Source organism: Galleria mellonella, unplaced genomic scaffold (genome assembly GCF_026898425.1).
Source record: "Galleria mellonella isolate WM207_F2 unplaced genomic scaffold, CSIRO_AGI_GalMel_v1 utg172, whole genome shotgun sequence".
Taxonomy (NCBI): Eukaryota; Metazoa; Arthropoda; class Insecta; order Lepidoptera; family Pyralidae; genus Galleria; species Galleria mellonella.
The window spans coordinates 2,496,573-2,513,531 of NW_026442015.1; the positions used below are offsets into that span (position 1 = coordinate 2,496,573).

General features: G+C 31.7%; 3 protein-coding genes across 5 annotated transcripts in view; 2 read left to right on the forward strand and 1 right to left on the reverse strand.

The window, feature by feature from the left end:
• Positions 1 to 158: 158 nt before the first annotated feature.
• On the forward strand, positions 159 to 2,894 carry LOC128200264 (uncharacterized). Its single transcript, XM_052893146.1, has 2 exons — positions 159 to 2,289; positions 2,658 to 2,894. Exon 1 carries the CDS (start codon positions 1,381 to 1,383, stop codon positions 2,284 to 2,286), a length of 906 nt encoding a protein of 301 aa, XP_052749106.1. The 5' UTR covers positions 159 to 1,380; the 3' UTR covers positions 2,287 to 2,289; positions 2,658 to 2,894.
• A 929-nt stretch (positions 2,895 to 3,823) lies between these two features.
• Positions 3,824 to 8,056, forward strand: LOC113521150 (uncharacterized). Its single transcript, XM_052893149.1, has 4 exons — positions 3,824 to 4,027; positions 4,806 to 4,898; positions 5,553 to 5,663; positions 7,050 to 8,056. Exons 1-4 carry the CDS (start codon positions 3,985 to 3,987, stop codon positions 7,193 to 7,195), a joined length of 393 nt encoding a protein of 130 aa, XP_052749109.1. The 5' UTR covers positions 3,824 to 3,984; the 3' UTR covers positions 7,196 to 8,056.
• Positions 8,057 to 8,543: 487 nt separating this feature from the next.
• The window catches only part of LOC113514452 (mitogen-activated protein kinase-binding protein 1), a 114,175-nt gene continuing 105,759 nt past the window's right edge, over positions 8,544 to 16,959 (reverse strand). For 2 of the 3 annotated variants that reach the window (XM_052893114.1, XM_052893113.1), the window contains 3 exons: positions 16,776 to 16,892; positions 16,137 to 16,304; positions 8,544 to 14,658 (listed from right to left, as the gene is read on the reverse strand). In XM_052893114.1, the coding sequence (XP_052749074.1) occupies positions 14,501 to 14,658; positions 16,137 to 16,304; positions 16,776 to 16,892 (443 nt within the window). In that variant the 3' untranslated portion in view covers positions 8,544 to 14,500. Of the gene's footprint in view, positions 14,659 to 16,100; positions 16,305 to 16,775; positions 16,893 to 16,959 lie in introns of all 3 variants that reach the window. The other variant, XM_052893115.1, reaches the window with a different exon arrangement.

Genomic DNA, 16,959 nt, shown 5'->3' on the forward strand with positions numbered 1-16,959 from the left:
TTCTATTTCTCTGAATTTTTATTTCACACATAATATTGTATTGAAAATGAAGTACCTAAATATATTTGGCGTTGTAAAATCTACAAAGTGGTGTCTATCTTAAACTATACATAACATCTCTAAATTCAATAATAAATATAAACCTTTTAAGGGGGGAGACTCATGTAAAATTTTCAAAAAATCGATTTTTTTTTTTTCGATATTCTGAAAGTATACTATGTTGAGCGTGTACTGACGAGCCGGAAAAAAAAAATCTCGAATATTTACAAAGTTATAGCTAATACAGTGGAGCGGGCCGAAGTACGTATTGTCAAGTAACGAGCCAGGTAGTCGGGGCGCTTGAAAAGGACCCTTCTATTATAATACCTGGAAATATTTCTTTTGTTCAACTATCGAGAATCCTTTTTAGTAAATATATATATATATATACTTTTACATTTCTGCACACGTGTAACATTAGTACACGAATAATCGTTAGTCGAGAAATATATTTAGTTTAGCTGGAGATTTCTTCGTGTTCAGTCGATTTTGAAAAGCAAAAATGCCGAATTATAAAAAAGGTACACGTGGGAATATTGCAAGAAATAACACCCGGAAACGAAAGTTTCAGGGCAATCAATTCACTAATAATGAAGGTGAAAAATTCGAAGCCAGTGTAAGCCATGATCACAGTGCCAGTGGCAAAAAACTCCATGCCCGTGATAGTGAAGATATAATAACAAATCCTTTACACGGGTACAGGATAATTGAATTTTTTACAGTGTTTACAGCTTTGTCTGAAATTGTGAAGTGCTCGGTGTGTAATCAGAAGATAAAATTCAATGAGTGTAGTTCCAGAGGTCTTGGTTTTAAAATTGTTGTCACATGTCCATGTGGTAATAAAACAATAAATTCAGGTCCTTTCATTAACAACGGATTTGAAATAAACCGGAGAATAGTGTTTATCATGAGACTTTTGGGTGTTGGAAGAGAAGGGATAAATTTATTTTGTAACCTGATGGACCTATGCACTGGTTTGAGTAAAAGTTGTTACGCTAACATTGTGGAACACATTTATAATACAGTGAAATTATCATTTGAATTTCTATCGCAGAAGGCAGTGAAAGAAGAGATGGAAAAAAATGTCGAGCAAGGAAGAGAAAAAATATTTTAAAAGTATCTGGAGATGGTACTTGGAAAAAACGTGGTTTCAAATCAAATTACGGTGTTGCAACGCTCATAGGATATTATTCAGGGAAAGTTATTGATTTGAAAACAAAAAGTAGTTACTGTCAAGGCTGTATTTACTGGAAGAACAAGACTCATACAGAAGAATTCCGTAAGTGGATTGAATATCACGAGGATGAGTGTCAAAAAAATCACGAAGGTTCGTCAGGAAAGATGGAAGTCGATGCCATGAAAGAAATGTTCTCGACTTCAGAAGAAAAATTCGGAGTAAAATATGGTAACTACATTGGTGACGGAGATTCTAAGACATTCAAGGCTATTCTAGATTTAGAACCTTACGGTAATGAGTTACCAGTAGTGAAGAGTGAATGTATTGGTCATGTAGAAAAAAGAATGGGTTCTCGACTTAGAAATGTAAGAAAAGAAAAGAAACTTTCGGGGAGAGGAAAACTAACTGATAAAGTGGTAAAAAAATTAACAAAATATTATGGTTTAAGTATTCAGAGAAATGTTAACAGTGTTGAAAATATGAAAAAAGCCATAATGGCTACTTATGATCATATTTTTTCCACTACAGAAAATCCCCAACATGATAACTGCCCTGTAGGCGTTGATAGCTGGTGCAAATGGCAGAAGGCTATTGCTCAAAATCGAGATCCTCGAAAGGAAAATTTAGCTCCATTACTTGGTGAAGATTTAAAACAGCATCTTTTACCAATATATCAAGATTTGTCCAAAGATGATTTACTTGAGCGATGCCTTGGTGGTCATACGCAGAACGCGAACGAAAGTTTTAACGCTACAGTTTGGCGATTATCCCCAAAACACCTGCATTCCGGACTAAAAGTAGTCGAAATTTCAGCTTACATTGCTGCAGGGATATTTAATGAAGGTTATACTTCCGTATTAAGAATAATGAACCTTTTGAATCTGAATATTGGCACTTATGCTAAGATATTTGCGGATAGTACAGACGAGGAGCGAATAACCCGACAGAATCGTAAAAGCCTTTCAGAGACCAAAGATGCTCGTTCAGCTCGCAGACAACATCAAATAGATGAAAATCAACTTTTTGAGGAGGAAGAAGGACTGTTATATGGACCTGGAATTGCAAATTAGTCGGTAAGTAATTAATAATTCAGTAAAACTACTCATTTTCCTGTACTGAAACTTTAAACGCGATTATCTCGAAACTACTTTTTGAAAAACTGTTCGTGTTGTAGCTCAAAAAATTATTGACCGATTTGTTTGAAATTTGGTGAGGCTTTTCTCTACATTACTATCGGAAGGATAAACCTAAAACTTCAGGTATTTCTGATTGATTACTTATTTTTTTTGGGGTCAAAAGGGTCAAAAAAATAGCCCAAAATCGTAACTTTTTTTTAAGGCTGATTTTATATTGGATTTTATCCTTTTCTTTTTAATTTTATAGGTTTATCCTTTCCGTTTATATGTCCTGAAAAAAAATAATTTTTTTTTTTGTGTTTCAGATCAATGGTTGATGAGTGACAAATGAAGCAGTTTCGGACCTCGCGTCAGAGGCAGCCTACAAGACATCATGCTGAGCCGCCATTTTGAATTAAAAAAAAAAAAAATAATTCTTTTTTTGTAGTCTTAAAATGTTTAATAAAGTTGTGTTAAAAGTTCTAAACAATTAAATTATTTTTTCACTGTAAAAAAAAATATTAAAAAATGACCGATTTCGAGGCATTTACATGAGTCTCCCCCCTTAAAATGTCAGTCTGAATTTAAATCCTATTTTATAATTTGCAGTTTGGTAACCTTCCTTCGACGTAGTTAAATAAATTTTACTTCTTGTTCAACTCTTACAATTTATTCAACTAGAAATATTTAATAAAAGTACAATTAAAAATCCCTTTGGTAATATAGTCCATTTTTCATTTCTCTATACCTAATTTTCATAAGAAATTTTATTAAGTAAAAGTTAAAATGCACTTCCTGTGAATAATGGAGTAAAAGTTAATAATAAGACATATTAACACACAATCCTCCCCTGGTATATCATAAAAGCCAACTAAAGGTACAAAACACCCATATTAGAAAAAAAATTTTTTATATAAAGTCGTAAACCAAGCCTCTGGCTAACCGAAGGCAGAAGATAAGTGATAATTAGTAATCACGTATAACAACCCCTTTGCTAACAATATTTAAAAAGACATCCATACCGTTCATCAGAAACCATCGTGATTATCGTCGTGAATTAATCACAATGCACTATCTGACCTCAGTTTATTCTCACCTATCATCCCTCGCTAGTATACTGTCAGCGTAAACCAATAGCGTAGGCAGGATACCATGTCATGTTCATCCCAAAAAAGGTAATAGGTAAATCTCTACCTCTAACAGAGAGACACCTGTGTCTAGTAGTAGCAACTATTCAACACGAATTTTCGTTCGTTAACTGCTTGTTTTATTATGATTACATAAATATATTGTATATATGTACGTAATAACACACATACTCGTGCATACCATATGTTTAAAGAAAATTTTATTTTTTCCATATATTTCGAATTTTTGTAACTGACTGTACCAATAATCTCGTGGGAATCGTTTAAGAAAACAATGTCTAATTAATTATAATTACAGGAGTATTGACATACTTTGTTCTTAGCATTCTATCATAATCCACGGCATAGTTAGAACGCCCTTTGGCTGTAACTTAACCTTTTATCCAAAACTATAATATATCGATTAAAAATGTATTGTTAGTAATTTTGTGAAAAAAATCATTATGAGTACATGAATAATTAAAATTACCTATACCTAATTAAAATATTCTGTGAATTGTCCAAAATGGCTCGGAAGGTGATTTTGATGATTATTTTTATTTTTGAATGTAAGTATCCATTTCAATCAGCATTTATTTATTTATTGCTAAATTAAAAAAAAATATTTATTTGTTGCAATCTATTGATATTGTTTTATTTTCACCAAAAACCAGTGAATGGTAGTATGAAAATTTTTCGACTGAAAAGAGCCTCGAGCTGACGTTTTTGTTGTTCTTAATTAATTTATTAAAATTCAAACGTATATAAACGTATATATTGGCTTGTACATAACGTTAAGTTACAAAATTTGATTTTTAAGCGACTCTATTGCTGATGGAATAATACAAGTGTTGCTTTTATTTATAATCAACAGCTTTTTTAAATCAATAGACAATGTTATCAAAAATTATAACTATATATATACTGCACTAATTTCAATTGTCAAAATCAGCCTCCTACGAGCCTCGTTATGTTTTTATGATTGCTCGTTTACAGTCATATGAAAATGCTTTAAATTTTTTCTACACATAAGTACTTTTTACTATTATATCAATCGTTGACTGTCCACTGCTGAACATAGACCTTCCCAATAAGGGGAATTTTGCCAGTAGTCGCCATGCTTGGCAAGTAGGTTGGCAACCGCAATCAGGTTTTTGATGATGTTTTAAGAGGGATGTTGCTGCCCATCTCTTCACCATAAACACCCTTCTTACGACACCCATGGGAAAGGAAAGTGTGGACCAATATGGCAGCAAGTACTTACATAGGATTCATGTTGGCCAATGTTTAGTAACATTGTTAGTGGATGACATTCTTAAGATATTTACATTGTCTGTTTCTCCACAGGTCTTCTAGCCGAAGGTATAATACTGGTGGTGCCCGAGGATGTCCCAGCTGGATTTGCAGCCATCTATGGATTCTCCCCTCGACTTAAATTTGGTACGAGATGGATATAAATATACATATATTAACATTGTCAATTTTCACAATATATATCTTATTAATATTATAAATGCAAAAAGTTGGTAATGATGTACAAATGGATGGACCGTTACTGTTTTACGCAAAAACTATTGAACGGATTTGAAATAAATTTGATACATGGGTAGGATTTATCCTAACTTAGCACTTAAAATATTTTGTACTGATTCACGCAGACGGGGCTGCAGTATATAACTAGTATGTTATATCGATTACGATTTGTAAAATAAATTCAATAATTCTTGTTAAATACAGTCGGGAGACTTTAATTTTAACTAAATTAATAAATATACATAGATTGGTACCATTAAAGTAAACAACACCAAATACAAAAAATAGCGTAATTAAAGTCGATTCACAAAATCAAATATATTTCTCGCGAAAATATTGTCGTACATACACAAATAATATATATGCAATTTAAGACTTTTTTTTGAAGACTTGGTAACAATTTTTAAAAAGACACTAAATTTAATAAAAAATTATTTGCAAACGTTCTTTAATATAAAATACCTACTTATTTGGTACCTATATAAAATATCATCATGGTCCTTAACAATAATTGCTTTTGCAAGATAATTACGTGCCTAAAAATAGCTTATAATCTAACAGGTAACGATCAACGCGTCGGTTTCGGATTCCGTTTTGGCAACCACGCTGATTTCCAGCTACTGTACGAGTTCGGACCGCAGCTCGTGACAAAGCCCCTAGCTAAGACCAATCGTAAGTCATTTCAAAGAATTCAGTATAACAGAAAAAGTTAATCAATTATTTTTGTTCCGACTTATTACTTTCATATTATGAATGTTATATATCTGAGTAACGACTACCAGACATTCTATAATACCTCAACTTATAGATACAGACACATTTATTAATACAAAATACTTGTTCTGAGCGGAGTTCAAACTTCTTACCGTGAACCTACGAGTACTAACAGACACTAAAAATTATAATCGTCATTATATCTAACAATCAATAGGCTTGGGGACTTGATCAGTCTGCTTTCTTTACTCTTTGTATCATTATCGTCATTATTACAACTATCATCCACTGCTGAACATTGGTCTGCCTCAAATTTCCCTATATAATCATATATTCTAATCCTATATGATCCTAAGCAAGCGCAAAAACACCGTTGTGATTACTAGGGCGCATTGTCCATATCATGTCACAAATCTAATAGAGTTGTGGACACACTTTCACGGTTCATTGAGGCCGATAGGGTGATGATATTCCAATCCATCCAATTCCTTACTTTAACATTTCACAAGTTAATTTACTAGTGTTCGCCTAACAACTTTGCCCACATTGAACTATACACTGTACAAAATCTTGGTTTGGACATGTGTTTTGTAAACATCTCTTTTGGAAATAGAATTGGAAATATCTTTTTTGGAATTTAGGAATGTACTACATCGATCATGAATTCATACTCCGAGTCGCACTTGGCCAATTTTCGGATGGCTGTGTCCAAAACCTTTTTTGAGAGCTGAATTCGCACCTAATCTTAAACCATTAGTATCCAGTAACTCACTATAACGCTTTTAAGATCGTTACTGCACCACACGAGGAGCCGTCTCAAATCTAATTGCGCATAGTCACTTAGGAACCTTTTTCCCCGTCTATCAATCATTTTACCAGAGGGAGACTTTGTACAAAAGTCGTTTGCTTGGGTACCTCTGTCCCATTCGTATTTCAACTGTAAAGCAGTTATGTTTGCATGGCTGTGTTTCGGTTTGAAGGGTAGGATATGGCGTGAATTTACAGGGTACAGAGAAATAACACCTAAGTCCTCAGGAATGGCAACGCATAGGGGATATCATGGGCGAAACAGTATACTCTGTTATGCCCATGGTACTGCTCATGTCTATAGGCGACGGTTACCACTTTCCATCAGGTGGGCCGTCAGCTTGTTTGCCATTTTAAGTTATATAAAAAACCTATAATGTTGATTACCATGTATATTCTGTAATAAGCATGGTGCTGTTCATGTTTATACGACGGTTACCGCTTGCTTCCTATCAGGCGGAACATCAGCTTGTTTGCCATTACAAATTTCTAAACAAAATGTTAGACTTCGTAATACATTAATGTGTATTATTCTAGGTATTCGATCCGCGTCGTACACTTGTATAGTGAGAAGACGTCCACTGCTGGACTTCCTCGTGAACCTCGGCCTCGTGAAGCAGATCTCGTACAGATACAACGTAGTCACCGACAGCACCGAGGTCGCTGATGATGAACCCAGATAGTTTTGGATTTAACTGTCATACTATCACTAATACTAGAACAAATCGCCTACAATCTCTTTTTTGGGTAGTTGTGTAAGAGATTCTCAATTTTCCTATATTTTATGCGTGTCTGTGTAATTATTATTATTATCTTTAAAAATTCTAAACCCATTACGATATTTTTTATGTGAAACAAAATCGTAAAATACTTTATATAAATATTTAATATCTACTTTGCTATTTTATTTCAAAATGCATCTTCTGGTGCGGTACTTGTAATGTAATCTTAGTAAATGTAATCTTACATTTGAGAACTTACGACGTTAAATAAGATTTTTATGTTAACATACAACTAAATGATTTCGAAGCACTAAATATCCTCACACAATTTTTCGATACCTATTTTTTAATTGACTTTAAAAAAGAAGGAGTTTCGTTCGGATGTATTTTATTTTACATCAGAATACCAACATTTATAAACCGCTATGGAAAACTTTTATCTGAAAAGGTTTACTTATAGATTGGTATCATGGCAATTTTATCAAAATCGGTGCAGTAATTTAGTTATAAAATAAAAATTATTATTTTTGCCACGACTGAAGTTGGTGTTTATTTTATTTTGTACGACTACTACTATTTATTTTTGTTGTTTGTCATATTGTCTAAGTGAAACGTTCTTATAAGATCGCATTATGGCATAGTAAGATTACATGTCTACCCGTATGTGTGTCACGGCTATTCTTCTCAGTAACTGCTAAGTACATTGCAATAGAGAAATCTGTCAACATGAAGTTTAACACACTTAACAAATTAAAAGTATTAAATAAAAATATGAAATAATATTTTAATTATACACAAATTACATCGAATTACCTACGTAAATATTACTGCGGTACTCATTCTAAAACCTTATTTTGTTCTATTTTATTCGACACAGAAACCTGTTTTAATTCAATAAAACTCATTAATTTAAAACAAATTGAAATAAGTACACAGTAGTGCCAATATATTCAATAAATTATTAATAAATCCTGAATGTTTATTTAAACCATTTTTTATTTCACTTTTAAATATTCAAATATTTATTACGAAAAAATAATACTAAAACTTTAGTGAAGAGATAAAATTTGCGTGTGGTCCCGACAGAATAGGCCACCCCTTCCTCTCCCGTGGATGTCGTCGCCTCAACTAAGAGAGATTAATTAAGCAGCAGCATCCTTCTTAAAATATACCTATAGCCTAAATGCCAACACGCCTGCCAAGCGTGGCAACAACTAGCAGAACTCCTCTTATGGGGAAGGCAGTGGACAGTTAACGGGTGATATAATGACGTTGATGGTGAAGAGATAAAATAAACATATTCCACATGTTTGATATAAATTAATTTATTACGATAATATTCAGGTAACCTATCGAGAACAAAATTAAAAAAGTAACCAAATTATCTGCACTACATACACAATTATAATATCGTATTTAATAATATTAGTCTTCGTAAATGGCAATACAATTTTGAACATATAAAATAATTAACTACATAATACAAAACTCGCGGGGGTTGACAACAGGCCACATGGGTTATGAAAACAAATGGATATATCGTCCATATTAGAAACATTGTTAATACGAAATGCCCAATCTTCCCCACACCATTCCCCAAATGTATTTACTAATCTACGCCTACGGTATAATTAACCCACCTAATACCTCGATTAACAGTTTGAACCAGAGACTTTGGATCACAAATAAATTATTTTCTACCGACATTTTAAATTCCAAAATATTGACGATATATCGTTTTGTCTATGACTGATAGCATAAACAAGAGCTATATAAAATAATACCAAAGATGTGACACAATCTGTTGTAGAAACGCAAAATCATAAATACACTTATCATGAAAAATAAATACACCTCTGAAGTTAATATAATTATAGTATTGACAATATGGCGAGTGAGATATGCGGGTAAAACAAGGAGAAAAGAGAGGAACCCGTCCTTTTTTTCTTTTGTATGTCTGTTTATGCCATAGGAATGCTAAATACAAAATGAAGAACTATAGAATTATGACTTTCCATTAAATTTCCAAATTTATTTTTAATAATGACTAAGGAATCAAAAATTGATAATGTTTTGTCATACTAGAAAAGTATCACATTCTTGTGTTTTTATGGCCTAGTTTAAACTTCAAAATAATGACTGAAAATTATTAACCGATTGTGTCAGCATAGAACTATCTGTTCTTTTTTTTATTGAAGCTTTTAAGACAGTCAATTACTACATATATAAATAATAAAGACCTTTGTACATAAATAATTACGACTTGTGATCAGAAAACGGAGTTGTTCTATATATAATGAGAGATTAACAATTTATAATTGCATAAATTTAAATAACAGATATAAATTTATTTAATTTAATTAACCAGGGCTACTATCTGTGGAAGGCTGAAAAATTATTTTTCAATCACAATTAATATGACATGTTAAAAAGATTTAAAAAAAAGAAAGTAAAATTTAAGTAACAAGACTTGAAAACATATTTAAAGTAGTATTAAATATTTGAAAAAGAAAGCAATACATAAATCTTACGTCAGCATTTAAAACTGATACACTCTCAGTCTATATAGAGAAACTCCTATAAAAGATATAGTCATAAATGCTTAAGCCCTGAGCCATGCTTAAAAAAAAATCAGAATCTGTTAAAATATTACAATAGCTTAGTTTAATATCGTTATTTACACTTTCAACATACACTTCGTACATACAACCTCGCATACAATAACCATTACTACATATTTGTGACGAATCCAAATAAAAACACTTAGAACTACGATAACATTGACTTGCGGACGTTAATCGATTGAGTTAATTTAAAACACCTCCAATTATCAGAGAAAAGATATTAACAGCGCCATCTATATTACAATAAGTGACTTAGTGACTCAGTATTGAGAATTAAGATAACGAAGAACGCAATCTTAGATCGCATTTTCCAATTTCGAAGCTCTTAAATGCCCTTATCATAATAAGACAAATATCTTTTTCAGACTGACATTATACCATCAGTATGAAATTTATTTAACAATTTCCCAAAACAATTTGCACTAACATCCCTGATGTTTTATCTATTTATTCTAAGTTTCATTTTTAAACTGAAAACAAGAATATAAACTAATTCTCTTTCATTGTGAATGCAAAATGAAACTCCTTGTTTATGGTTTGGATTGTCTATTAAAAGTGACAGAACACATACCATAAACAAAAATTACAAACGTTTTGGAGAATTTGCAGCGCTTACACATTTTAGCGAACTATTTGTACAAAACTATATACATTTCAAGCGTTAGAAATCACATTATCAATGTCGACTTGTTTAAACACTCTGTACAATCTATCCCTATAAAACTTCCGAGCGAATTATCAATTAATACAACGAATCCACATGCCTTAAGAGCCATTATTTTTACTATTCATATTCATGTACAAACGACCCAAACAGCGACCAATTATATACATAACATCAATCACTGTTTATGATCTGCAAACTTTGGCGCATTTACCTTTGTCGACACAGTTACCCACTATAATAATTTTCATGACGACTTTTTAAAAATACCTCAACACTTCACTTGAAAACATTGTATCTCACACCTTATCAAATCCAATATGGCGGACTATTTATAAAATTTTCTTGCACTTCCTCGAATCGTTAATTAATTTTTAACGATTGTAGTACAATAGCGAGAAATAGGTACTGTTGGTTGCATTTTTGCAATTAACTGCCGACGAAAGCGGTAAAACAGTTTTTCAACCATTTATGATGATACTTGTATTTGGTATTCTTAGATTAATAATTGGTCTAAAGGAAAGACCAATCGTTAATCTCAATTTATATTGTAGACTTTACAGAATATTTTACTTGCAATATTAAAACCTCGACTAATGCAAATACGCCATTAACGTTACTTTGGTAGAAATTCGAATATGAGGTAGTGTTAACATTATAATGTTAAAATTTTAATTTGATATAAGCACAAAAATAGATTGAAATACATGCTGAAAAGACATTTGGTTTGAGTGTTTATTTATTTCTTTTTTTTACTTAAGTAAGCATATTTCCAAGAATAAGTAATTACACTCGTTTTCATATTTGAAGCGTAAATTTATATTGGAACTTCCTTTGAATTATAGTGTTCTATTTCTGATAGTTCAATTGTTATTTTTCTGCTAGTTGACTAGCTTCTTAATGAAACAAATTTTACAAATCTGACAACACAATTCTGGTTTGGCATGGTCATTGAATGCATTTATGAATATTTTTTTAATCTATAAATAATAATGCTAAATTATGGAAACCAATTAGCTATAATACCCGTGTCGTTTAAAAATTCTTTTAATTCATTACAATTGCGCCGGCTTCAGAGTTTAGGTCCATTTATTCTAACCGTAAATAGAATAGAATTATCTAATTTATGCTATATGACTAATAATAATAAAGTTCAAATTATTTATGCTACATGTAACGATGTCAAAACATCTAACTTTGCTCGCTGACAATTTCGTTATATTAAATAGTTCTATAACTCTGAAGCCAATATACAAAACCAATATTATAATTAGTCTAGACATTAATTTGAATAGATAACGCAAATATTAAACCAGTAATCCGTTATTACCCCAGTATTACTTTTAAACTAACTTCGTACCCGGTCTTTAATTTTGTCAAACAAAAATTATCGTTTAATCACTCAGTATATTCTTCCGCAGATTTGGACTGTTCTGCACTTGCTCGTTTCATTTTCTATGAATCTGAATGCAGAGATATTTATTGGATAATAGATTAGTCCAAAGAAATCCCAGCGCTCCTCTTTAATATAAATATAATTGTTTAAGGTCATGCTCTAGAGCATGCTTAATTACATCAAACCGACCATCTATTCAAATTAATATCAACGTTATGACTTTATGACCAGCTGTGATAATTTTAGAAGGATACATAAATATTTATCACATTCTATAAAATCATACATACGATCACGTAAGGCACTTCACACATAGAGCAACACTGCGTTATATGTAAAAACTCTGCAATTAACACACAGATGTAGAAGATACGGTGCCACGGCCATCAGTCGTGTGGCGATATGTTACCATAGTATAAAAAAACAACCAGTAGTATAATATCTTAACATACCCCGAAAGATTACATGATTTTTAATTCCGAAACTCGTTACTTTATCTAACGTGTCTAATGGTCTACTGTTGATTACTGTATATATAAACTGCAGTGTGTTTTCAAACGATTAATCGACAATCGCGGCGATACTACTCTATGTGCTGAAAGCCTTATATCTATGCAATATTTAATTTTACCTACATCAAAGTCTCATAATGTATAACACATTTCAATACATAAACACGATACAAGTATAAAATTTTCTAATAACAAATTGGAATGAATTTAAATGCAATAATTAGTATGGCAGAATTAACATGATTTATTAATAAACATACCGAATAATCATGTTTATAAATTGATTAACTCTGATTAAATTCGTTAATTGAGTGTAAAATGTAAGTCAAGGTTACATGAAAGTCAAGGATATATTAAAGTATACAATTAAAAATTGATCATATCTTTTCTTTGGAATGGTTGTCTTTTTAAATTGTCACTCCATAACTTTTTGTTATACTTTTATATATATTGTAATCATTACAAATATGTTGTAACATATATATTTTGTCTCTAACTACACTGGGTTGGCTGGAAGAGATTTCTTCCAGAGATAAGCCCTCCCTTGTTAACAAGTTGTTAAACTAATCGCTACATGTATTGTTCAAGTGCAATAAAGAATATATATATTTGTAATTATTACAATACATGTATTAATCATAATACTGTTACAAAAACATTTATCATAAGACAATAAACAGTAATCATAACTTGATGTTTTAATAACTAACAGATGATATTAGTTAACTTTTAAACGTAGTAAACTTTTAGTTTGCTAGCATTGAAAGTCATAAAAGATCACCTTTGCGGATCAATACCGCACTAGACAGTATATTATCTTTCTTTTATAGATATGTCAAAAAATTTGGAATATGTTTAATTAAAATTTCAAACTCAGCTTATAGCATATAATTTGGAATGTCAAAAAATAAATTGAATTAATAGAATTTTAACAAAATAACAAGGATATGCTAAACCAATTTAAAAATAAGCCGTATGAGTTCCCTATTTAAAACGTAAAATACATGTGTGTAAGACGCAGAATATTTTATTACATTTTAATGCGTTCCATTTCAACAATTATGGATATATCTCTTTTTATGGTACAAAAACTTATTCCTTGACATCGACTCAATATCGTTCAGTAAAACATGTAATTTTATCGTGCGAATAAAATCAGAGTTTTACAGTGTCCCTCGCGGAGCGCGTGAAGGCAACTAGACGAATATGTACCATACCCATCTGTTGCGTTTATCTAGACTTATTCACGCCAATGACATTTGATTGTGAGAATTTTTTTTTTTTATTTCTCTAAGAAAAGCTCAAGAATCCAGTCATTCAGTATTGCAGAGTCAGTACAGTAATTCAGTAGTAAATTAAATTTTAAATTGTCTTATATCGGTAATTCAATAGGACAAATACATAAAATCCATTTTAGGATTGAATATTTATTGCAATTGTCAATGTATATACAAAAGTACAACCATTTTAAGCCATAATTTGCAGCAATTGCAAATCGAAATTGCTACTTTAATCCTTGAGAATAAACAAAAGGACTGTTATCTGTACCGCCCCATATATTGTTTGGTATTTTAATAAACGTTAATCGCTCTATCCATGGAGCGACAAACTCAAATGCACTACGGGGAGGCAATGGCAGTTTATGGGAGTGGCCTATATTCAATAATGGACAGTTAACAGCTTATATGATTATGATGATGATGATGATGATAAAATGTTTGTGCAATTCGTTCTCTGTTTGTGCTGTTTGTAAAAAAAAAATTAAAAAAATCATAAATAGTATAAAATGTACATATGTATATAGTATGAGGACGACATAGAATAATCAATAAAAAATTATATTCGTGCAAAAGTTTTTGCCGTGATAATTTGTTAATAAATTTAATTAATTTATTATTACTTCTTACAATCAAATGTCAATAATGAAGCCATAAAGACACATTGAAAAACCACTAAACGTCACAATCATTCGAAATACAAATAAAGAAGTCACAAAACTCGATAACGGTTATAACGACACCTACCGCTCATTTAAAAGTTTTCCAGTTTTTATCACATGTTAGGCTTATACTAGCTCTCCGCCCCTGGTTCTCTTGACGTGTTCGGCGGTAAACTTTGGGGGCTTTGAGGGAACTGATTCACCATTTTCGTTTGCATCATATTTAATAATATATCGGAGTATTGTTCGAAGAATGATAATGCTGTAGTGTTGCCAGCGTTGCCTGCTTCTGTAGAAATAAAAATAAAACCTTTATATAACTGTAATTACAGCCGGATCTTATAAATATGCAAATGTTTAAATTATTCATTTTAAATTATTTTAATTCTTTAAGACAATAAAATAGAATTAAAGTCATACAAACAAATGACTATAATTTTTTTATCACAATCTACTATATAAGTACATAAATATTTTAATTACATACATACATATTTAAATTATCGTTTTTAAATCAATTTTTAGTTTGCGCATTTGATTTCTAATACATTAAAATGGAGTTAAAGTTATACTCTTTTATTTTGTATTTCTTTAATGACTTTCTTTTTAATTTTTTACTTAAAACTACTAAAAAATATAAGACACATTACATACTTCAATAATCAACAATCATTCGAGACACCGTTGGATCTCTTACAAAAAAAGCTTAGTCTAATATTATCATGCCGAGTAATACGTACTCGTATGCTCCAAGACTTAAGTTGATTATTGAATTGCAACATACAATTGTACCGACAATCACAACAAATGTACCGTTTCCCTTGTATAATAAACTCAAAGAATTAATTCAAATTGCATCAGCACGAAACAAATTGTGTGATAAAAAAATACTATCGTGTTAGAAAAAATGTAAATATGTATAAACAACAGTAATGTAAAAACAGTCTGTAAAATGTTTGTTTCTTTTTGTTGGTAGTTAACAAAAACAAAGTATACATTATAATAAAACTGTAACTAGACTAGTTAGTAAGGGTGGGCTTATCTCTAAAAGAGATCTCTTCCAGCCAACCCAATGCAGTTAGTGAGAGACTTTGCACACTGCACTTCACAAATCGTCATAGTAGTAGAATACTGACGGATCTGAGAAAGATTATATATAAAGATCCGTCAGTATTCTACGACTATGACGAAATGTTAACTGTTTAGTAATATTTGTAATACAATCAAATAGTCGCTTTTAGAAGTTTGCTTTCAGCAGTAACACCACTTTATTACATCCATATCAATTATCTCTGTGCAATATTGTTATATTTAACCGACTTCAAAAAAAAAAAGGCATTCTCAATTCGATTGTATTCGTTATTGTCCCGCCAATTAGAAAACAATTTGGAAAATTATTTTTTTAACTGAAAAAATATACTTACAAATTATCACATAGAACTTTTATTGAACTCGCTTCAGCGTTTTGAAATCAAATTAACTGTTTTTGCCACAATTGAAGTCTTTTTTTTTAAACAATATTATTATTACCCAAATGTGTAGTCAAAGAAAGCATATTTCTTTCTCTCTCCCTCTCTATATCTTAATTTTTATTTGTCGATAATTTCAATAAATAAATATACTAAATTACATGTATATACATATTACAAATCATCCAAAGACAACGTTACCACCACCATCAGCACGCCACAAACATCACGTCACGAGACCCTGAAATAAACTCAAAACTACCTTATTCGTCGGCTCAGTGGCTATTGTGGACACTACCTTTCGAGACGAGGTGCTCCAATTTCTGTCGAGTGGAGTCCACGTTTAGACCTTTGTAGTCCCCGTCGTTGGACGAGAGGCTGCTCAGGGCTTCGCCCCCGTTCTGCGCGTTCCGCATCACGGCGCTACGAAGGACCTTTTGCGTTTCAACTATAGCCGCTTCGAGACCTGAAAAGAACATTATTAAAAACAATAGACAATAGAAGCAAATTGCCAGGCCACCTTATAAGACATGACGATTTTTTAAAGATCATGCTAGAAGAAAAATTAGAGGGCAAAAGAGGAAGAGAAAAACAGAGAAATAACTACATGGGACAGATAAAGGAAACACTAGGTGTCATGTCTATGTCATGTATAGGAAACTAACTGACCTGCTTCATCCTCGCCTATCACTACTCACTGGTGCCCCGCCAACGTATACCGATAGCGCAGGCGGGGTTACTATTCCATTATCATCACTTTATAACTGATTAAGGCGGGTAAAGCCGGGGGATACTGTTAGTGATATATAAAGTCAATTGTCTTAGCCTTAGACGTTACACTTTTATGAACTAACAAATAAAGATTTATTTATTGCCTGTATTTAGAATAATTTAGAACTTAACCAGCATAAGAAATATATTAAACATAATAATTTACCGCTGATATCAGCGGCGGAATTGGGCTCCCTTTGCAGACTCGTGTACAGCTGGACCACTTTGCACGCGGTTTTCGTCAGTTGTTCCGTTAACGCGGAGCACAGCTGTGACGACGACACTACAAAAATAAACAAAATTAAGGTAATAAAATAACAGCTACATTAACCTATTATTAAGCCCTAATC

Coding starts and splice junctions, on each gene's coding strand:
- LOC128200264 (XM_052893146.1), top strand. CDS start 1,381: ATGGAAGTCGATGCCATGAAAGAAATGTTCTCGACTTCAGAAGAAAAA.
- LOC113521150 (XM_052893149.1), top strand. CDS start 3,985: ATGGCTCGGAAGGTGATTTTGATGATTATTTTTATTTTTGAAT. Junction 4,899..5,552: donor CTCCCCTCGACTTAAATTTG/GTACGAGATGGA, acceptor ATAATCTAACAG/GTAACGATCAACGCGTCGGT. Junction 5,664..7,049: donor GCCCCTAGCTAAGACCAATC/GTAAGTCATTTC, acceptor GTATTATTCTAG/GTATTCGATCCGCGTCGTAC.